Source organism: Triturus cristatus, chromosome 6, assembly GCF_964204655.1.
Source record: "Triturus cristatus chromosome 6, aTriCri1.1, whole genome shotgun sequence".
Lineage (NCBI taxonomy): Eukaryota > Metazoa > Chordata > Amphibia > Caudata > Salamandridae > Triturus > Triturus cristatus.
In genome coordinates, this window is record NC_140589.1 from 668,644,106 (window position 1) to 668,667,271 (window position 23,166).

The window sequence follows — 23,166 nt, forward strand, 5'->3', positions numbered from 1 at the left end:
GGTTGTTTGAAGACTCTGTAGTTGTTTGGCAATTCCGGCGTAGCGGGGGGGGGGGGGTTGTGGTCAAGCCTGCTGTGCTGGTGGTGAGTGCTTGCATGATGGCCTGTCTGGTGTTTTGAAGCACTCATTTGAAGACCTTTCGCAGAAGGCATAGGATGTGGAGGAGGAGGTGCACACTGCATTGACTACAGCCATCGTGTTCAGCTTGTCGTTTAGAATGACCCCTAGATTTCTTGCATGGTCTGTGGGTGTTAGTCCTAGCTCCGGCCACTATTTGGAATCCCATGGGGAGGGCTTGTTGCTGAAGACTAGTACTTCCGTCTTGTCGGAGTTGAGATTCAGACAGTTGGTTCTCATCCAGACTGCTACCATGGTCATGCAGTTGGTGAAGTTGGTTCTTTTTGTGGTTGTCTTGTCAGTCACAGAGAGGACGAGTTTAGTGTCATTTGCGTAGGAGATGGAGGAGATGTCTTGTGATCGGATGTTGTTGGCGAGCGGTGTCATGCATATGTTGGAAAGTGTGTGGCTGAGGGACATTTCCTTGGGACTCCTCATATCAGTTTCTTGGTCTCCGATATGAAGGCTGGCACCCTGACACTTTTGGATTCTCCTGTGAGGAAGGAACAGATCCATTGGAGAGCGGATCCTTGTATGTCTATCTCCTGGAGTCTTCTGATGAGGATGTTGTGGGAGCACAAAAAGAATCCTGAGAGGTATTTTCCTTTTTCTGTGTGTGCTGCAGATGCGTTGCGTTACTGGATTTATCAGGCTAGGCAGGCCCACGCAAGGTAGTCTTGCTTGGCTTGATAAAGACAACTTAAGTATTGCGTCCCCCTTGCACCCCCTTGTGTGGCGCAAGGGCAACACAAAACCTACATAAATATTGCCCTAAATGTTTTACATTTGACCTTTCAGTGGTAAAGGCATTATTTCATTTTATAATTAAACACTGAGCAAATAATCGATGGCAAAGGAATCACTGTTTTCTGTCAAAGTTTATTTGAATGCATTGGCTCTTTAGGAGGGTTTGTGGAGAGCCACGCTAAAGTAAGTAAGGCGGCATAGTTATTATCTGACATGTTAACAAAAAAAACCTGAGGCTGTGAGTTTACCAGTGGCAGACTAACTAACTCATGGTTAACGCAACACTTTTTCTGACTGTACAGCACCATAAATATGAGCTATTATATTTACATGAATGGACACAGCTAACAGGCTGGAACTCTTTAAAACATTGCTATATATGCAGAGCCCCACATAGACAGAGAAATCATATTGTTTTGCTATGGAAGGAAGAACATTCGTACAGTAACACTCCATGTGCCCGTCATATTCCGTTGGCACAGCAAAGTTCTGTATTTTCCGAAAACAAATTGGGCCACTAAATTGTTTGACCATCAAACAATGTTTTTTAAAACCTGCTTCAGTAGGCACGATTATTCAAGAATTGGTCACTTTATGGGTGTACATGGCATTGTTTCATACTGTTTACTATTTCTAGATGAGATTCGTTGGCATTTTTTGAACATGAAAAAGCAATCCCTTGATCTGGTCCGTTTAGTGTGCAAAACTGAACAAAGGCGACTAGTGGCAACCTCCTTCATTGCCAAAATGGCAGTCTGATTTCTGAGTTAGGTTACCAAGTTCATGCTGCTAGCTTTCCTTCTGTGCCCTTAATTTATTTAGTTCATCTTCTAAACTCCTGATGCACTCTTTGAGGACCGCCTGATCTTGCTGGGCCCTCCGATTTGCTTGGCAATAAGCTTCCTCAATTTTCCTCTCATACCATTTTTCCATCTGAGTTGAGACTGCCTCAAAAAAGTACTGAGTGATCTCCATGGCTTGAGAGGTGTCCTTGACCTGAGGCACAGGATGGGTGCCTGCAGCAGAATGGCCGTGCTTGTGTCGCGAGATCCCAGCCTTAGTAGATCTTTTTGTCTGAGTCCCTCGTTCGACAATCTGCCCCTCCGTATGCCCAGGAACATGCTCCATGGTGGTTTGCACTTTTGCATGTTTTAATTTGGAAGAGTCCGATGAGAGCAGTTCCTGCGTCCTGCTCGCCTTCTCCTTTGGCCTGACAGCCTGCAGAGGGGCAGCCAGGCCTGGCGCTGGATCTGGAGCCGTCGGCTGGGGCTCGGCACCTAAAGAAATTCAAACCAGAGAGTAACGTTATTTAAGGTACATTTCAGGTACCTAAATCCTGAGTGTACTCGACATTCTAGAGGTTAGCTGAAAACTTGACAACACTGTGATAATGCATTTGGAAGTTGTTTGGAAATTCTAATACCATCAATGTTTTGTACATTATCAAAAAGATTTGGCTTAAACAGCACTCCCAATTGTAAAGTACTACGTCAATTTCACTAGAAATGTAACACAGACCAGTAGCATAATTGAAATGTCAAACAAAGTTCATAATATGAGGATTTTGCAGGATATTTCCCAAAAATACGGCGAGGATAAGTGATGATCCTGCTAGATTCCAATGTAGTTGATGATTTTTAATAATAGTCTTCAATGCATGCGGTGTACGAAGAAATCGCCAACACGTGTTTCGTCTGTACACAAGTAAGTACATAGACTTTTTCAAGGCTGTAAGATGAGAACATGCATGAACATTTCTAAAAAGAGCATTAAATCAAGTACATATTTTTAAAATATTTTTGTACATAACCAGCGTAAAAGTTTTTATTCGGCATCCGTGTTGGTAACTGAAATCTATGGGGCATATTTACTATGATTTTGCATTGAAGTTGCATTACTTTTGTGGCACAGCCCCAGCGCAAACTCAGTTTGGACATTTACTAAGTCACTTAGCATGGTTTAGAAAATACAAAGTAAGGCAGCGCAATGCACAGTCTTGCATTGCTCTCCGTAGGTTAGGTGTTAATGTGGGCGTTCCCATGCATCCATCATTGTATTTTGGTGCAAACCAGATTTACATAGACTTGTAGATCTGAGTTTGTTCCAAAATGGGGAACCTACCTGACAACGGCATAATGAGGAGAAATATCTTTATGTTCGAGGCATATGTGCATAGATCGCCATCTGGTGTTGGGCCCGGATGTTTGCAGTTGTTTTTCCTCTTGGAAAGTCTTTGGAAGTCACGAGGTCGGTGACTCCTCCTTTCGATCGTATTGCACATGGGCTTCGGCTCCATCCTCAGATTGTTTTTTTTCCGCCATCGGGCTCAGATGTGATCTTCGCGCTCCGGTTCCGAACAGCTTCCAGTTCGACGATTGATGCGCAATCCTCACCCCAATTTGCGGTATTCTTTTCGATCGTGTTCTCCCCACTCGGCGCGGCTCTCATCGGCAAGAACCTTCGATTCCGGTCGTCGACGAAGGCTTTCGGGCCTACCCAAGCTCCGGTCCTGGCTAATGGAAAGGACTCCCTTCAAGAAGTGCCCTCGATGTGGTTCCAAATTCCCCCACACCGATCTCCTCGAAGTATGTAATCTCTGCCTCTGCCCTGAACACGAGGCTCGAGATTGTCCGGCGTGTAAGTCCTTCCGGTCCAACAAAACCATTTGAGACCAAAGGGCCAGAAGAACCATGGCACACTCGTCGACGGCAATTCCGGATGACATCTTCGGGGAAGGCGTTGACGCTCCAGAAGAACACCACACCGACAAGGGACGTCAGCGCCTCCGAAGCCGACGATTCAGATGTGGAGGACATCACTCCGGCGCAGAGGGTCGTGAGTACTAATCTACCTCCCCCCCCCCTCACCAGCACCGAAAAAGGCCTTGGTCACGCCTTCGCCTCTGGGCCTAAGCAAGACCAAAGACACTGCTTCCCACACCGGCACCTTCGGGCCCAGTAAAGAAGCTGATTAAGCCTTCCGGCGGCTCGGGCTCGAGCCAGCCCACCGTCGGTGCCGATAAACACTCTTCGACACCGAAAAAGAAAATGGCCTCCGCTTCGACACCAAGCCCCGCACCGAAACACTCGGTGTCGAGAACCAGCTCCAGCTCCTCGGTGCCGACACCATCTTCGGCACTGACAAAAGCACACAAGGCCACCGGCACCGACACTTCGAAGCCGAAATCCATCTCGGCGCCGACCAAACAATCAGACTTTTCCAAGCATAGTTCCAAACAACGAACCAGCACGGATAAAGCCAAAAAACCAACGGCCCGACGCCTTTGGCGCCGACGGACCAACCAACCTCACCAGAACTCTTTACACCGATTCATTACAAAAAACACTAACCAAGGATCCTAAAACTGGACATTTGATGCTCTCCATCAAAAAGAGACAGCTGGAAAAACCTGCTCCGCCTCCACCTCCAAAGAGGAAAGACTCTGCTACCTCTCCTTTCAGAATACCTTCCCCACCTCCACCGCCCCCTCCACCTTCCCCTCCTCCACCGTCTCCGCCCCCACCTCATCATTCCCCAACACCCTCTCCGGATGATGATGATCAGGGGGACCCACATGATGACATAGGAGATGTGCCCCAAGATTTACCTACAGGGGACCCCACTCCCACAGGCTCCCCAGACCCATGGGACGATTATAATATCCCTGGCATCCCTAACGTCCCACAGGATGATCTCTACCCTTCCAGACCTTCCCCCACCGGAAGACTCGCTGGGGATCAACCATCTACTACAAAGGGCAGCACACTATCACGGGGTAGATCTCCATACCGACCCCGTGGAGGAGGATTTCCTCCTCGATACGTTTGACACCACTCATAGGACTACCTCCATATTGCCTATGCTCAAGGGAGTTATAAAACATGCGCCAGAGGTCTTTAAAGACCCAGTCAGAGCCAGGGTCATTAACCCGCGCATTGAAAAGAAAAAAAAATCTGCACCTACAGATCCCTCCTACATCAGAGGGCCAGCACCACTAGATTCTCTGGTAATGTCCACAGCACGTAAAAGGGCCAACTCCCAAGTGTCAGGTGAAGCATCACCAACTGACAAAGAGTCTAAACTCTTGGACGCATCAGGCAAGCGTACTGCATCCCAAGCTGCCAACATATGGCGTATCGCTAATACACAAGCGCTACTAGCCAGGTATGACAAGGCCCATTATGACGAATTGAAGCCATAAAGCAACATCTCCCTGATAAATACAAACCCAGGGCCAACGAGCTCATTCAGGAGGGCAAAACCATTACTAATACCTCCATACGTTGTGCCCTAGATGCAGCAGACACAGCCTCCAGGGCCATTAATACTTGTGTCCTCCTCGGTCGCCATGCCTGGCTACGGATCTCAGGTTTCAAACCGGAGGTACAAGCCTCCATCCTCAACCATCCCTTTGACCAAGAACATCTCTTTGGCCCAAAAGTGGATGAAGCCCTAGAAAAGATGAAAAAGGACACAAACACAAAATCCATGGGAGCCTTACAATCACACCCTCCCAGGCGCTCTTTTCGCCGCTCTTCCTTTCAGAGCACATCTAGAGGCTACTCCTCAGACACCGCTTCCACCCCATATAAGGCCCCTACCCAGTCCACCTTTACAAGGGGCTACCAAAGAGGCGGCTACAGGGGAAACAATAACAAAGGCAGAGGCAACACAAACACCGCCCGCTCTGCCACCGCACCTACCCAATGACTTCCCTCCACTCCCCCCAGACAATCCCACTCCGGTCGGGGGCAGACTCCAAAATTTCCTCCCTGTCTGGGCTACCATCACCTCAGACAAATGGGTAACACAAATAATTTGGTCAGGCTACTGCCTAGAACTAATATCTACCCTCCAAACATTCCACCCAGACAACGCCCAATTTCACAAGAACATCTAACACTACTAAAGCAGGAGGTAATCTCCCTCCTACAGAAAAGGGCGATAGAACACGTTCCTACCAACCAAAGAAATATGGGGGTCTATTCCCTATACTTTCTCATACCAAAAAGGGACGAAACTCTGCGGCCCATCCTAGATCTCCGGCCCCTTAACAGATACATACACTCAGACCATTTTCACATGGTAACGCTTCAGCAGGTACTTCCACTGCTTTCCCAAAACGACTTCCTGACCACTTTAGACCTAAAAGACGCTTATTTCCACATTCCAGTGCACACCACTCACAGGAAGTTCCTCAGATTTGTAGTGGACGGCCAACACTACCAATTCAAAGTACTCCCGTTCGGAGTCACAACAGCACCACGAGTATTCACCAAGTGCCTAGCAGTAGTAGCAATGTAACCGTAGGGAAACAGACCCAATATACCCTTGAGGGCTTGGGCAGGTGAAATGAAGAGGTAATTTGCCAACAAGGGATTTTATTTGAACAAATTCTATCGTTGTTGATTTTAGGAAATTAATTTGGCGGGTGAGTTCAAGACAAATACCAACCCATATGTCAGTTGACTGAACCAATCATCAAAAATATATCAAGAATATGAAATACACACACGGGAAATCTTTTTGTGAAATGATCACAAATTTGTATGTGTCAATTCAATTAAAAAGGAGTACAAGTAAACAATTGAATGCGTAATGAATCATGAAAAAGGAAAACCTAAATATTATCCACATTTCATGACAGAACATCTATTACAAAAGAAAACACAGAGATCTATCTCATTCTGAGAGAATAATAATCAACTGTACATAATTAATGTTATGGAAATAGATGATGAAGTCGACGTTTCGGTCTTAGATGGCATCAATCCGTCAGACCATCTTCAGGACAGTAGGCATTGCATTAAAAAGGAAGACCCCTATACAAACATAATATAAATTAGTTACATCAATGTGAACATAATTGTTCTCTTATTGTTAAATACAGAGAGAGAGAAGATAGCCCGTGTTTGAAGAGCACTCATTTTAACTTTTCATCGTGAATAGCTGCCCCAAAACACCAAAAATATATACAATATTCAACTGTTCGCATATTTGAGGTGAAAGAATAAAGGCATGCTAAAGTGTGGATCAACAAATATAATTTAACGTTATGTTACTTTGCTTACTTAGATGTTTATGCTTAATGCGAAAATATTTCTCGTAACCTGATGATTTACGCTGGTTCTGTAAATTAATAGAGAATTACAGCATGTAATGGACTGAGTGGTAACAATTTCATCTTTTGTTGTAACTTGTATATAGGTATATTATCAAGACCTACCAGATCCTGGTCAAGTTACTGACTACAAATTAATGTAGAGGGGATGATCCTTCCTCTTATTTTTGGAAAGACATGACGACACCGTGGGGCAACACCGTGAATGTGGCACTCTTGTGTGTCGAAAAGGAGGAGACCATCCTTCCTAGTTTATTGTTCTTTTTTCAGAACTCTGCAGTGACACTGAAAGGCAACATCATAAATATGTCACTGCTATAAGTTGTCAGGGGAATAGTGAAATGTGAATTATTCTCATGATGTCAGAATGTGACTGATTTCACATAATCTATCCCTGTGACAAAAGATGTGTTTGAAACGGTTCTGAACTGTTGGAACCTATCTCAAGTTTCACAATCAAAAGAGCGGAACATTGCTTCGCTTCATTACTGATTAATAGCTGCAACACGTTATTTTTTAGAAATAGTGAATCTTGAAAGATTCAACAGTTTGTTAATGTGGTCAAACGCACAACTTATTTTCAACAAAGTTTTATGAATTGAGGTGCTAAACTACCCCATGTCCGAAGGGACAACGTAGAGCATATCATTGATTCGGAGCCTTATTGATGGTTAATAACCTCGAGACGTAATCACTAAGCATTGTAAATCATTCAGGATAACAAGTGAATGAAAGGTTAATACATTCATAAATGCAGCTAAACGTGTAGCTTAATGTCAAAAAAAGGTGTTGTCTCTTACCAAGGGTCTGGCGTGCCAAACATTCAATCAAACCCACTAGTCCTGTCGGACATACTAAAGCATAACATAAATCATAAAGAGTCAGAGCCTACTTACATTTCTAACCGAGAGTAAGGAAAGCTGACGCCAGTCCACACGAAGGAACACGAACATGTGTTCATCGTTTTCGGCGTTTTTAAAGGACAGTGGCAAGCGGAAAGCCAGACGTTTACAATCAGGGAGTGTGAGCAATGCAAAGTTTTACTAGAACGTGGCGGCCATCTTAGACTGCCTAAGTTCATTAGACGAAATTGTGTTAATGATCAAAAATATTGCGTGATACTACGCAGCTAGAATGCACATTTAAATCTTTTGCCAAGAGCAGTAGTAGCAGCACACCTCAGGAGACAACACATCCATGCCTTCCCATATCTAGACGACTGGCTAGTAAAAGCCAGTTCATACAGCCAGTGTGTATAACACACATATGCCACTATCCAGCTACTTCACCAACTGGGTTTCACAGTAAACCACGCAAAGTCCCATCTACAACCATCCCACATAAAACAATACCCCGGTGCCACCATAGACACCTCAAAAGCGCTAGCCTACCCCAATCCTGCCAGGATTACAAGCATTCAGGCTCTACGTGCAAAATTCCTGGCACAACACTCCCTTCCAGCTCGAGTGTTTATGCAACTAATGGGGATGATGGCCTCTTGCATCTTCATAGTACCTCACGCAAGACTCCAGATGCGTCCTCTCCAAGAGTGTTTAGCGCGCCAATGGAACCAGGCCCAAGGTCAATTAACAGATCTGGTGTTGGTAGACGGTCGTACCCATCGCTCTCTGCAGTGGTGGACCACCACAAACCTTTCCAAAGGTCGACCGTTCCTGGACCCGGTTCCCCAGATAGCACAAACAGACGTATCGCTCTCCGGCTGGGGAGCTCATCTATTACATCTCACCGTGCAGGGCACATGGACACCGCAACAGAAGTAACTCCATATCAACCATCTGGAGTTACTAGCAATCTTCTTAGCCCTAAAATCTTTTCAAACACAGATTTCGGGCAAAGCAGTCCTAATCCGCACAGACAACATGACAGCCATGTACTATATTCAAAAACAAGACGGCACACACTCTCCACAGCTCTCTCAGCTAGCACAGAGCATATGGAGATGGGCCATATCCCAGGAAATCTTTCTCCTAGCTCAACATGTCCCAGGAGTCCAAAACACTATGGCAGATCTGCTCAGCAGACAAACGCAACAAATCCATGAGTGGGAACTTCACCCACAAGTTCTACACCCGTACTTTCAAATGTGGGGGCATCCACAGATAAACTTCTTTGCCACCCACGAAAACACCAAATGCCCAAGCTTCGCCGCCAGATATCCACACCCATTGTACAAAGGAAATGCGATATGGAAGAACTGGTCAGGCAGGTTTTCCGCCTCTCCCGCTCATTCCACTAGTGGTGCGCAAACTACAGCAACACTCCCTCACACTAATCCTAGTAGCTCCAACTTGGGCCAGACAACCGTGGTACACCACACTGCTGGAACTATCTGTAGTACCGCCCCAAAAATTACGCCTCTCTCCACACCTCTCAACCCAGAACCATGGAGACATCAGACACCCAGACCCAGCTCACCTCAACCTTGCGATCTGGCTCCTGAAATCCTAGAATTCGGTTATCTAAATCTTCCCCCTGATTGTATGAACGTCATCAAAGAAGCTAGGCGACCCACCACTAGGACGTGCTACGCCGCCAAGTGGAAACGTTTTGTTGTCTATTGTCACAACCACACCATCAATCCCCTAGACGTCATAGGCTACTTACTCCACCTACAAAGGTGCAATCTAGCCTATACGTCCATTCGCCTGCACCTCGCAGCCATAGCAGCTTACCTACAAAACAGGCAACATCTCTCACTCTTTCGAGTACCTGCCATTAAAGCCTTCATGGAAGGCCTTAAAAGAATAATTCCCCCCAGAGTGCCACCCTCACCTGTGTGGAACTTAAATATTGTTCTCACCAGACTAATGGGACCTCCTTTTGAACCCCCTACACAAATGTGAACTTCAATTCCTAACATGGAAAACCGCTTTTCTTGTAGCCATCACTTCCCTCAGAAGGGTCAGTGAGATACAAGCATTTACTATTCAAGAACCTTTTCTACAAATGCACCATAATAAGGTGGTTCTCCGTACCAACCCAAAATTCCTCCCCAAAGTCATTTCTCCTTTTCACCTAAACCAATCTGTAGAACCACCAGTATTCTTCTCGCAACCACAAACTGTTGCAGAAAGAGCTCTTCACACACTAGATGTCCAACGAGCCTTACTCTACTACATCGAGAGAACACAACCCTTCCGTAAGACCAAACAACTGTTTGTCTCTTTCTCTCCACCACACAAGGGCAACCCCATCTCCAAATCGGGTATAGCTAGGTGGATTGGCAATTGTATTCAAATTTGCTACCATAAAGCAATACGAACGCTATCCGTTCCCCCTAAAGACCACTCTACACGTAAAATAGGGGCTTCAATGGCTTTTCTAGGGAACATCCCATTAGATGATATCTGCAAAGCAGCTACATGGTCAACACCGCACACTTTCACCAAACACTATTGTGTAGATGTGCAAACTAAGCAACCAGCTAGTGTGGGCCAAGCTGTACTCAAAACATTATTTCAAACCACTACAACAGATACGGGTGGTCGCCGCTAACGGTGGGTACTGCTATATAATCTATGCACAAGTGTGTAATCTGCAGCTCATATTCCTCGAACGGAATATGCTACTTACCAGTATGCCTCTGTTCTTGGCATGTAGAGCTGCAGATCTACACACGCCCACCCGCCTCTTCGGCTACCTGCATCTGTTCCAGCTTATCTTATTTAGATAACACACACATGGGCATCTTCACTGTTATTACTACGCTCCATCTTTCCCTGTTGGCGAAAAACAATCTGAGGATGGAGCCGAAGCCCATGTGCAATACGATCCAAGGGAGGAGTCACCGACCGCGTGACTTCCAAAGACTTTCCAAGAGGAAAAACAAATGCAAACATCCGGGCCCAACACCAGATGGCGATCTATGCACAAGTGTGTAGATCTGCAGCTCTACATGCCAAGAACAGATGCATACTGGTAAGTAGCATATTCCTTCTCTTTGTTACTTAGAGTTTCTGTGTGTGCTGCATTCTACAGCACACGTAGAAAGAGGAATATGCCTAGAAGTATTGTTTTTGTGTAGGGAGGCGTCCCTACACAAAAAGAATCCTGCCTACATTGGCACTTGGCAGCCTCCTGTGCGCCAGGAAGAGAGCTGAAGAGCGTTATATCTTAACAGAGATGGTGCTTTTCAGCGCTCTCCCATTCACGCAATGCAGCAAATTGCCAGGCATTCCGTGAATTCGAAGTAAATCTGCCCTTTAGTCATGTGGTTATGATACTTACCGAAATTATACAGAGGTAAGACAGTTCACTTGCTTTTGAAATCACTCCATTATGCTCAGAACTGCCGAGTAGAATCCAGCATAGACGTACAAGTGAAGGAGGAGAAAATAATCCTAGGACAGATGGGGCTGTGGTGGGTACAGAACAAGATGCACTGTAAAGGCAAGCAATCGGTATGGGACCGGCACTTGTTTAGTTTTGGTCCAGGTGGTTGTGTAGTCCAGTATTTGAAAGGACTGCATACAATGACAACAGATATTTAGGCATTACAGTAAATGCCTGTCAATAGCACAAGTATGCGGCTTTCATATATACCACCTGCCCATGCAGGCATCTCAGACGGTTCACAACCAGTTTGGATTCCTAAACAAAAGAAGTATCCAGTTTTTTTAGCGGATGGACAAAAAGATGATTTCACGAAAAAAGCCTTACGAACTGAATTGACCTCTTATGGGGAAAAACATAACAGAAGATACATTGGATTTTAATTTCAGATCATTATACTATATTCATATTGGTTTGTGTGAACATTAAGGTTTACAGGTGATCCAGCTAACTATGTTCTCACCCGGGGCTGTCAGTGGCCGGTGCATTTTAGACTTTAATAAAATACATTTTAGATTACAGTATTCTATATCAGGAATAAGTGGCCTTAGATATGGAGTCACTTTTGGCAATGAGTCGTCTGGTTATCTCAGTGAATGTAATTATATAGCCTAAAACCCAATCTCTGGATAAAAAACATAATTTGCCCATGTCCTACTTTAATGACTGTATCATACATACATGCCTTTGTATGTGTTGATTAACGGGTGGGGATTGGGTTGGAAGGTGATTCTTGACAGTGTACTTGTTGAAGAAATTTCGTAAGGGTGTTCTGCTGGACCCCCAGGTCCAAATGCAAAGCCCTAGAACTTTAGCATAAGATGATGTCCCAAAAAGTGCTTGCCTTGCAAGCATTGATCTGTCTTGTGTGGTCCAACAGGACTGAGTACACCCTTGGCAAAATTAACCAAAAGTACTATCAGTGAGGCAATAAGGCTGGTCATATGTTGGCAATGAAACTCTGGAAAAGGCTATCTAAATCGTACATCGCTACTATTAGCAAGGTTGTGAAGCTTACACAGGAATAAGAAGAGTTGGACTTTTTTTTACATCTACTACAATTTCAATGTGTCAAGGGCCCAGCTAATGAGGAAAAGAACCACATTAAAGGAGCAACACTGACCCCACTAACGTGGGAACAAAGGAAAGAAATGGACAGGTCACTGCCATGGAGGAAGTTATCCTAAAGACTTGCAGCCAAAGAAGGCACCAGGTCCACATGGCTTCCATTCTCTTTTTATAAAGCACCCTAACTGGGCTATTTGGGGATATTGGCGAAACTATATAACTAATTTGAATAAACTAGAAGTGACCCCAAAAATGATTGACACTAGGGTATCCTTGTAACTTAAGCCGGGCAAAGGCCCAGGGGAATGTAGCTCATACTGCCCCCTTGCACTGTTAAAAACATGTATGTAAAAATATTTGCAAACATTCTGAGCCGTTGCCTAAATGAAATCATACCTCCGTTAAATCACCCAGGCCAAGCGGATAGTTAAGAGGCAAGTAGGACACAATACCAAGAAAGCAATCCATCCGCTGGACAGTGAATAAACAGCACAGAAGCTGAGGCTGTTAGGTGCTGAGAAAGCATTCAACAGGGTATGATGGGGATTTCTCAGGAGAGTTTTGAGAGACAAGGGGCTTTGGCCCACATTTCATGAAGATGGCAATGGCTGGGTATGATGACCCCTTCACTAAAATGATATACTGTAGAAGCTGTAGTGCAGGGGACTAGGTAAGGGCGCCTCTTCACCCCCGCTGTTCGCAATATTCCTGAAACCTCTTGTTTGAAGGGCAAAACAGGTGGGTCAGATGAAAGGGGTTAAGCTGGGGATAAATTAATTTAAGATGATCTTCTTAGATGACTAAATAGTGGTCTCCCTGCCTGAGCTCACCCCATCTGCTCGATGTGTTTCAGGGATTATGTGCCATTTCGGGCTTTAAACTCCATATGCATGAGCCCGAGAAATAAAGTTTTAATATTGCCCGGATGAGTTGACTAGGTTCAGAGTCAAATCCCCTTTCAATGGGGATCATCGTCCATTAAATATCTAGATTAGTTACCTTACAGCCTCAGTTTTTAAACCAGACTTGGTGACTGGCAAAGCAAATTCAGAGGGACTTGCAAAAGGGGCAGAACCAGTAGCTGTTCTGGTTTGGCTGTATAGCAACTATTAGAATGATGGTGTTGCCAAAAATTCTCGTGCTCTTCCTTTTTCAGGCTATACCAATGCAACCTGAAGAGTACTACTTGTGCATGCCCTGATGTGCCTAAAGTGTACCTCGTTGGTGGATGGGGGCACACAACTCAGATTGCCAACACTACTAAATTAATGTCCATTCAAAAAAAATGTGTTTGGCTTCCATAACCTCACCTTATATTGTCAGGCTACACACCTCTGATATTTAGAATGGTCTAAGGTTCAAGCGGAATGTCACTGGTGCTTTACTGACCACTTATTGGAAGGGAGACCCTGTGGGGGATCCTGGAGCTACTAACAGGAGACAGACCCTCTGAGTGAAGTCTTCAGTCATCAGTGCATCTTTGAGAGATTGCTACAGAGTGGGGTGACAGCCTGATCAGTAAGCTTCCCCTCTCCATACATGCGGCTGTTGGATAATCCTGAGATTAAGCTAGTCCTTGATCACGAGTTATTTAAGGCCTTGCAAGGAGCAAGATGCATATAAGTAGCGGACCTGTTATGAAAGGTTCAATCTGATAGAGACATCTAGCCGCAGATTCCTTAACTTAGAATATCCCCAGGTGTCAGACTGGATCCGGAAAACTTTTTGCAGCAGCACCTCTGCACGCCGGGGGATGGCGCCACACGACCCCACCCTGACGTCGTCCACGGACGTGACATCAGCGAGGTCATACAAGTCCCTCCCGTCGCGCTAAAGTCAGTTTCCTTCTTTTCCGCGTGCAACGCGGATCCGGAGTAAGCGGTTCCTCTGGCCTGTTTTCAGGCCCTTTTTTGGCACTTCGCGTCTGGAACAGTGTGCAATGTCTTCGGGCTTTAAAACTTGTACCTCCTGTTCGCGGTAAATGTCCGCAACTGACCTACACCTTATCTGTATGTGGTGTCTGGGCAAACACCACGACTCGACGCCTGCCAACACCGCAAGCCGAAGCCCCGGCGGGAGCGCAGGAGGAAGCTGCTTTCGGCTCGTCTGTCCCGGTCGGAGTCGTCTCGGCCCCCGGCCTCCTTATCGGCGGCAGGTCCCGCTGGCAGTGGGTTAAATTTGCGGCGTCGGTCGCTCTCTGGTTCCCAGGTGCGTCGTTCGCCTCGCTCGGCTAAGTCACGGCGCATGTCTCCGAGGTCCTTTACCTCACTTCCTACGGTTGTCAGGGGCACTAGTTCCCGGAATCCTCCGGACGTGCGCCCCCGGGAGTCGCCCCTTCTTTATCCGCCTTATCCTGGCGCGGGGGCGAGTCGGACACAAATGGAGGCCTATGCCGCGGCCCTGCGGGCCTCCCTTGGGTCTCCTCCTCTCCCTGGGGCGTCCTCTGAGCCTCCGCTATGGGCGGGGTCTCCGGCGGACGCACCGGCGGGTTTGCCCCCGGTGCGGATGGTGCCCCTTACCTCTAGGGATGATGGAGATGTGGTGTCATCAGGGCGCGGCCCGGTTGGGTCTCCATGTTCGACCCATAGCACCCCTGCCGTGCCGCTTAGTCCAGTGGGGCTCCCTGTGGCACCGCAGGTGGTTGCTGGTGCTCGCAGTCCTGCTTCGAGCACGCCTCAGCCTTCTGGACAGGCGGCCACCTGTCCGGAGGCGGGGTCGGCGCCGTTCCGGTGCCGTAGACCTGGCTCAGACTCCATTCCTTCCTTTGGAGTCGGAGACTGTTGTGGTTGAGGCTCTGTCGGCGTCGGTTCGACGACGTAGGCTTGCCTCCCCTGCTCCAGCGCAGTCCCCTTCTTCTTCGGATGCGGAGCTCGTCGTGGTAGAGGTCGGTGCCGTGTCGGCGCAGACCGAAGTCGCTCAGGCGCCACCCGACGCAAGATTATTGACTCCTCTCCGGAGGCTTGCGGGGGGGAGTTTGGTGTCGCCTCAACGCCCGGCAATGCCGGATCTGTCCTTGCCTCTCCTCCCCTCCCCCCCTCCCTCCATCAGGACCCTCATTCGTCGATGGGGCTTCCTTCTTTTGGGTATAGGTCGCATCCTCGGTTCATTGGTCAACCTCCTTGGGATGGGAGGCTTAGTTTAGAGCCCTCACCCTCAGATGAGTTGCTGTCCCCTCCTCAGAGGGCTACCGAGGCCGGTGCAGCGTTCATTAGGATTGTCTCCTTGGCCGCTCGTGTTCTGAGTATGCTCCCTCCTTCGGTCCCCCTGCCAGTTGACCCTCTGCTGGATGTCCTCCACCACGGTTCTGGGACTGTAGAGCCGCTTCTACCCTTCGAAGCTTCTCTTTATGATGCCCTTTTGGGCACCTGGGCTCGGCCAGGATCCGGTGGCTCGTTCTATCTTGCACCGCCACCGTCCTGCTCCAAATGATCCAGTTTGCTTATTTGTTCGCCCAGACGTTCAGGGGTTTGTCTTGCAAACTGCTTTCCCTTCCTTGCCTTAGCTGTTGCTTCCTCCCTCTCGGGAGTCCAGATGGCTGAAGTCGTGGGGCCGTAACATTTCCGACTCCACTAGCGCAGCTCTTCGATCACTGAATACAGTGTGTGTCTTGGCTCGGGCTACTTCTGCCCTTTAGGACTCTACCGAGTCATTTCTATCGGCCACTTCTGATGGCGCTCATGTTGACCTCCTTTCTCTTCTCCGTTGCCGTGTTTTGGCGGAATTTACAATTCGCTCGGCCTTAGATACTGATGATACCTCAGGCCGTGCTATGGCTGGTTCGGTGGCCCTACGGTGCCCTGCTTGGTTGCGGAATGGCGTCTTTTCGGAGAATATCCGGGAACGCCTTGTTGACCTTACCCTTTGATGGGGTCCTTTTGTTTGATGCCCAAGCTGATTCGGCTGTTCAACGCGCCTGGCGGGATTTCGTCCTCCCTCATAGGTCTGTATTTCATCAGTTTCCATGTCACATGATCTGGGGTGGTTGCCCCTTTATTTGGCGTCCACCAGTTGCACTATGCTTTTTTTAGGCTTACTGTGGCGGTGTTCCACCGATTGTTTTTTGTTCTGTCCTCTGAGTGTGGTTTGCCCTAAGAAGTGTTCCCTCATGGTTCTTGGGGATGTACCATACTCCAAGTGGAGAACCTGTATGCTATTGTATAGCTCTGCTATGCGTCACGCGGGCATGAGGGCCCCTTTGGCTTGCCTACGTCCAATGACGCCCTTGTCTTACCGTTGCACGGTGTTCAGTGTTGTGCCTTTGGCGCTATTTCCTTTACGCCGTGGGTCTCGCCTTGCTTGAGCCTTGCATATGTGCCTCATTCTCCTCTTTTGGAGATTTTCAATGTATTTCAAAACGCAGCTGTCTCCTGCCACGGGTGCACTAGGTGGGTTCCTCCTAAGGCACCCGTAGGTGCGTGGTCGTAGCTCCCCCCCCTTGCTCTCCACCTCTCTTCGCTACTTCCAAGTCTGGTCCTACCTCTCCGTGTTTCGAGGAACAAGTCAGTGCTTGTACTCAAGCTTGCCCTCTTTCTGCACGGCGGTGTTTCTTCTAGCATCTTTTATGTGCACTTCGGTGACTTTTCCTGCATCTTCGGCAATAAGGGTTCCTTGTGTCCCACTCCCTGGGATGGGCCACCCACTTCACGATGCTTCTTTCTTGGCCTATACTAAACAGTCCCACTCTTCTGTAGGGGGTGGATTTCCTCTCTCAGTCGGAGGATGTGGTCTGGAGATCTGAGGTTCTATTCCACAGTTATGCGTGTTCCTATTCACAGCTCCTATTGGCACTTTGGTACCTCTGCGGCCACTCCCTTCGGATGTCTTTTTTACTGGGACAGGACAGATGGTCCAGTGGTAACTACAGCGGTTCTGAATGTTTTTTGACAAAGGTTCAAACCCCAGCTGGGGAAGTTCAATTTTACGTCACCCTACTCAATGTCCCCTGTGCCTGCGGGACAGCCCCTCTGATGCAGGTTGTCCAAGGTGCTGCACCCTGCTTCTCTGTCTTTTGTGGGTGAGTTCTCCCCTTGGTCTTCAAGCTCCCTCGTTGGGCAGTTCCATGCTCATTTCAGCTTTCGCCATGGCTGGCTGCTCTGTGCATGTTTTAGTTGTGGTCCGCTTCAGCGTGCTTCAGTGTGATACTATTCGCCTCTGTCACTCCTTTTGTTGATCAGGTGTGCACTTGGCCTGCTCTTCTAAAATGTTGCTCAGTTCCTGCCTCTGCCCTTCGCTTCTGGCTGTGGCCTCTACGGCCTCCCTTGCTAGAGCAATCCTGGTAGGCTCTGGTTACATTTCTTCTTGTTATCCTCTAGCTTTCGTTGGTGTCCACTTAATGCACCATTGAGCCTGGAGTAGTCCTTCTCCCTCCTTTGTTCTGGAGTCTCTCTTCTGTGCTGGAATAGGGCTAGTGCTGTTTATACATCTCATACTCTTACGGGTATGGTGTTGCGCTATTCTGGCAGTTTGGGATGTCTTCTTTTTTGCTCTTTCGAGCCACTTGGGTTGCTGTCTGGCTGTTCCGCCATAGCCTTCCCCATGGTACATCACTCTGTTGCCGGCTCAGTGCTTCGGGCACTTGCTGTTGTTCCCCAGGGCCGCCCCCTGGGGGTATGGCTGTGGTATCTATTCTAAGTTAAGGAATCTGCGGCTAGATGTCTCCATCAGATGTACGAGTTACTTACCTTCGGTAACGATGTATCTGGTAGAGACGTTGTCTATCCGCAGATTCCTTAACGCCCACCCATCCTTCCCGTTCTGCGAGGACCTTGCCAGGTGGGTTTCTCCACTTTGTCTCCTTTCCGTTGCCATTGGTTTTCTTTCAGGGTGCTAACATTGTTGTGCCCTCTTTCAGAATTGCCATATGCGGCTGCCTCCCTCCAGGTGGCTTCTTTCCTCTAAAACTGTGACTTTTCATTCATCATCGGGAGATTCTTCTTCTCCTGTTGCTTCCCTCCCTCCTTCCCCATTGAGTCAGGTCTCTTGTCTCCTCTATAGTAGCCTTCTTTGAAGATCTGCTGGGCTATGTTTCGGCCTTCCCTTGCTATAAGAAAATACCATTCCTTTCATCCCTTCTCGTAATGGACTGTTCTTCCTGGTTTCCGTCCTTGTTGGTCGGCACAGTTCTACATGGTAATAACAATCTATCTTGCCTGTTGCGATATTCTTCCCTTGTTACTCAGCCTTTGGAGAGAATCCATGCTTCGATTGCAGGGTTTTTTCTCAGAGCTTTGCTCTGTTTTCACTTCTTCTCGTATATATAGTCAGTGCCTGCCACTGTCTTTTATGATGGTGTTTTGCACCTCCGCCTTCTTTCTTTCTTTCTTTTACGGATTTTTCATCCTTAGCACACTGTTCTCATACTTTCACAGTTTTGTTGGTAGCTCCGCGTTGTGCAGCGGGAAAAGTTTCTCTGAAGAAAACTGACAGGAGGGACCTCGCTGATGTCACGTCCGTGGACGACGTCAGGGCCGGGTCGTGTAGCGCCGTCCCCCGGCACGCAGAGGTGCTGCTGCAAAAAGTATCTGAAAAAGACACGTTAGTGATAGATTCCTTACCTTAGAATATCCCCAGGCATCAGACTGGATCCGGAAAGTTTTGCTAGCAGTACCCCTGCACGTCAGGTGGCGTCCTGCTGCTCCGCGACCATCGCTGGCGTCGTAAGCGCTGAGATGACGTCACAGAGACTACTTAGGCGCCACCCATGCGCGCTGACATCTGATAGACTACTAGCCGCAGATTCCTTCATGTAGAATAGATACCCTAGCCATACCCAAGGGGAAGGGAGAGGACCCCACCCACCTGGGCAGAACAGAGGTCCGCCCGTGGGCCGAGTCCAAAAACAGGACGAGGAGCCCCTTCCCCCAGGCAAAGGGAAACCCCTGCCAGCAGGAGGCCACCAACCCCCAGGAGAGGGGGGGTCCAGGAAATGAAGAGAAGAAGAAGATAGCCTGTCCTCACTCAGCAGAGGAAACAAGGCAAAGCGCAAAGAGGCCAAACACCCCACGAGAGGCACCAAAACCTCCGCCCAAGGAAAGGAGCACCGAAGGAGAAGAGCAACCTAGAGACACCAAGGAGAAGAGGCAGAGCAATGGCAATCCCAGACAGGATTGCGCCAGAGCAAGAAGCAGGCGGGAGCCAAAAAGGGGAACTCAATGTCACCCAGGAAGAATCATCCAACGCCCTGCAGGGACAAACTGCGCCCGCCAGAGGGTCCAGAAGTCAGGGACCATCCCCCCCCCCCCCACAGGGAGAAGAGGTAGAACCGAGTGCAAGGCCCACTGGAAGCACCGGAGAAGGCAGGATGACAGTCCCACGAAGTCCCAAGAAGGCACAACGGTGCAGAAAGAACAAGAGGGCGGCACTAGTAAGCTCCGCCAGAGTTACTTCCCTTCGGCAACGATGTATCTGGTAGAGACGATTCTAGCTGCAGATTCCTTCACGGCCCGCCCTTCCTCCCCGTTCTGCGAGGGCTTGTGATTTGGTCTTTTGCCCTCGCTTCCCTGTGGGTGGCTGTCTCTTCTAGGAGTACATTCTTTCCCTCTTTCTGTTGAGCTGCCCCCTTTTTCCTCCCTGTTGTCACATGGGAGGATAGGTTTGTTGATACTTCTGGCTCTTTGTTGGCGTCTTTTGGCTGTGCCTCTGCTCTTGTTCCTGATGGGGGTTGTCACACTCTGTGATAGGAATGCCCCGACTGGTTCCCCTTCCTTGTCTTTGGTTGGGGTTGTAGTCCTGTTGCATGTTATTGTGACATTTTTACATATGTCCCTTGTCTCCGGGGGGGGCTCTCTCTGTACTTGCAGGGTTGCTGCCATGTTCTTTATTCTTTCCCTGCCTTTGGGTACTGCAGTGCCTCCCACTGCTCTTATGGTGTTGTTCCTCACATTCCTTTTTTCTGCTCTTTAGCACACTGTTCCTATACTCTCACAGTTTTGTCTGCTGGCTCCGCGTTGTGGCACGGAAAGGTTCTCCGAAGAAAACGGACGTAGGCGCGCCAGAGTGGGACTTATGTGACCTCGCTGACATCACGTGCGCGGACGACGTCTGGGCGGAGTCGCGTGATGCTGTCCCCCCGGCGCGCAGGGATGCTGGGCAAAAGGTTTTCCGGATCCAGTCTCATGCCTGGGGATAATTCTACGTGAAGGAATCTGCGGCTAGAATCGTCTCTACCAGATACATCGTTACCGAAGGTAAGTAACTTGTACGTCAGTTTTTTCTTTTTCCGCGCCAGCAAGCGCAGATCCGGATAGAGCACGTACCTTAGTCACTTTTTGACTACTCTTTTGAGACTTTTGTCTCCCCTTTTTTCTCCTGGTGCACGTAGGGATGCCTGGATTTAAGTCCTCTGGGGCCTGCCGTCGCAATATGTCGGTGGCGGACCCCTACGATGTTTGCCTCTACTGCCTAGAGACCGACCTGAAGGCCTTGAGAGAGCGACGCCGGAAACTACTGGAGGTCCGGCACTTCTCCCAGCGCCGTTCCAGGTCCAGGGACCATTCCCGGGACCACTCGCGGGGCCACAGTCGTCGCTCCTCAGATTCTGGTAAGCGACAACATAAAAAGAAGTCGAAGAAGAGTGTTCGCTCTCCGACATCCCCCCGTCAGTCCTTGGATGCGAAAGAGAAGGTCAGGCCTTCTGCCACTGCGGCTCCTTTGGAGCCTGGGAGTCCTTCGGCCTACCAGCCTTCCCTCAGCGACTCCCGAACAGGTGCAAGAATTTCTTGCAACCATGGGCCGCCTGTTTAGGCCTCGGTCTCCCGCCGGCGCACCTACGGGCCCCGCAGTCCCATGTCCAAATCCTGTTGGGCCGCCGGCAGATCCAGCTTCAGCGCCACAGGATCCTATGCCGTTTGCTCCGGCCCCAACGCCACGAGGTCCGGCGCTGCCGGCACCGGCCCCCACACCGCAGTGGGTCCCGTTCATTCCGCCTTTGCCCTGGTTCCAGGACCATTTCGTTCCGGCCTGGGACCCGCATTGGGAGGCGGCGTATGTCCCTTTCCCGGCTCCGGCTCTACCGCCACGGCCGGTTCCTCCTGCAACGGAGGGGAAGATGACTGGGAGGGGTCCGAGGACACTCTTGCCCGTCCGTGTGACTCCGAGCAGGACTGGGTGGACAATTTGGAGGACGCCGTTGATGTCTGTTCTGACCCGGGGTTTGCCTCTCCCCCGCCTACCATGGAGGAGGGTGCTTCCTATATGATGGTGCTCTGTCAGGCTGCTGAGGTCCTCAACCTCGATCTTCCTACGGTGGCCCTCAAAACTAATCTCCTCACTGAGGTGCTCCAGACGGCGTCTACCTCGTCGGAGCCACTGCTTCCCTTCAACTACGCCCTCACCGACGTCTTGTTGGGCACTTGGTCGCGGACGGCCACGGGGGCCCCTGTGGATAAGAATGTCGCCCGGCGACTGCCTGGTGACCCTGTGTTTCTGACCACTCATCCCACGCCTGAGAGTCTGGTCATCCAGGCCTCGACGTCGCAAAGTGCCTTTCCCACGGCTCCGCCGGATAAGGACTCTAAGAAGCTGGAACAGTTCGGTAAGCGGTTGTCTTCGGCCAGCTTGGGGCTGCAGTCGGTGAGCACCGCCTGCTTACTGGGTTGCTATTCCCACGTGGTGTGGGATACAGTTGCTTAGATGTTGCCTCAGTGTCCTGAGGAGGTCTATGAAGTGCTTTCCCAGGCGGTTGCTGAGAGTAAGGATGTGGCTAAGTTCGCCATTCGGTGTGGTTTTGGACACCGCTGACTCGTTGGGGAGGGCGATTTCTATGGCTGTGGCGCTGCATCGCCATGCCTGGTTGCGATCTACTGGGTTCTCGCCCGATATCCAGAGCTCGCTCAACCCTGGAGACTGGATGGTAGCGTTGGACTTCCAGGACGCATATTTTCACATTCCCATTCTGCCGGCCCACCGACGTTACTTGCAGTTCACGGTAGGTCAGGAGCATTTTCAGTTTGCCGTGCTCCCCTTCGGCCTTACCAACGCCCCTCGGGTGTTCACGAAGGTGATGGCGGTGGTCGCAGCTCATCTGCGCAGGTCGGGGGTGTCAGTCATCCCCCTACCTCGATGACTGGTTGTTGAAGGCGGGCTTGCCCCAGGCAGTCGTCAACCACCTTCAGCTGACCTCCTGCATTTGCTGGGGTTCTCCATAAACGTGCCGAAGTCCCTCTCAGAAGCTCTCCTTTATTGGAGCGGTTCTGTATTCGACGCTGTGTCGAGTTTATCCTCCTGAGCAGCGAGTCCGGGATATTCAGGCTATGATTCCGATCTTTCAGGCTCTGTCCCGGTTTTCGGTCAGGATGACCCTCCGGCTTCTGGGCCTGATGGCCTCCTGCATCCTGCTGGTGACACATGCCAGATGGCATATGCGGGCTGTGCAGTGGAGCTTCGGGCGATCCGACTTGTACTGAAGGCATTCGTTCCCTTTGTCCAGGGAAGTGTGGTGCAGGTGTTCACGGACAACACCACTGCCATGTGGTATTGCAACAAACAGGGCTGGGTGGGGTCCTGGACCCTATGTCAAGAGGCTCTGGGCCTCTGGACATGGCTGGAACATCAAGGTATTACCTTGGTGGTTCAACACCTGACAGGTTCTCTGAATGCCAGGGCGGACTAACTCAGCCGCCTGTGCTTGATGGATCACGAATGGTGTCTGAACTCGGACGTGGTGCATGGTCTCTTTCAGAAGTGGGGAAAGCCTTGGTTAGATCTATTCGCCACCGAAGAGAATGCGCAATGTCATCAGTTCTGCACGTTGGAATTTCCAA

The 23,166-nt window shown here is 49.3% G+C and overlaps 1 protein-coding gene across 7 annotated transcripts in view; it reads right to left on the reverse strand.

Annotated features, from left to right (window-relative positions):
- Nucleotides 1–976: 976 nt before the first annotated feature.
- Nucleotides 977–23,166, reverse strand: part of ANKRD6 (ankyrin repeat domain 6) — a 725,774-nt gene continuing 703,584 nt past the window's right edge. For all 7 annotated transcript variants that reach the window (XM_085611161.1, XM_085611160.1, XM_085611166.1 and 4 more), the window contains one exon: nucleotides 977–2,141. In XM_085611161.1, the coding sequence (XP_085467287.1) occupies nucleotides 1,654–2,141 (488 nt within the window). In that variant the 3' untranslated portion in view covers nucleotides 977–1,653. The remainder of the gene's footprint in view (nucleotides 2,142–23,166) is intronic.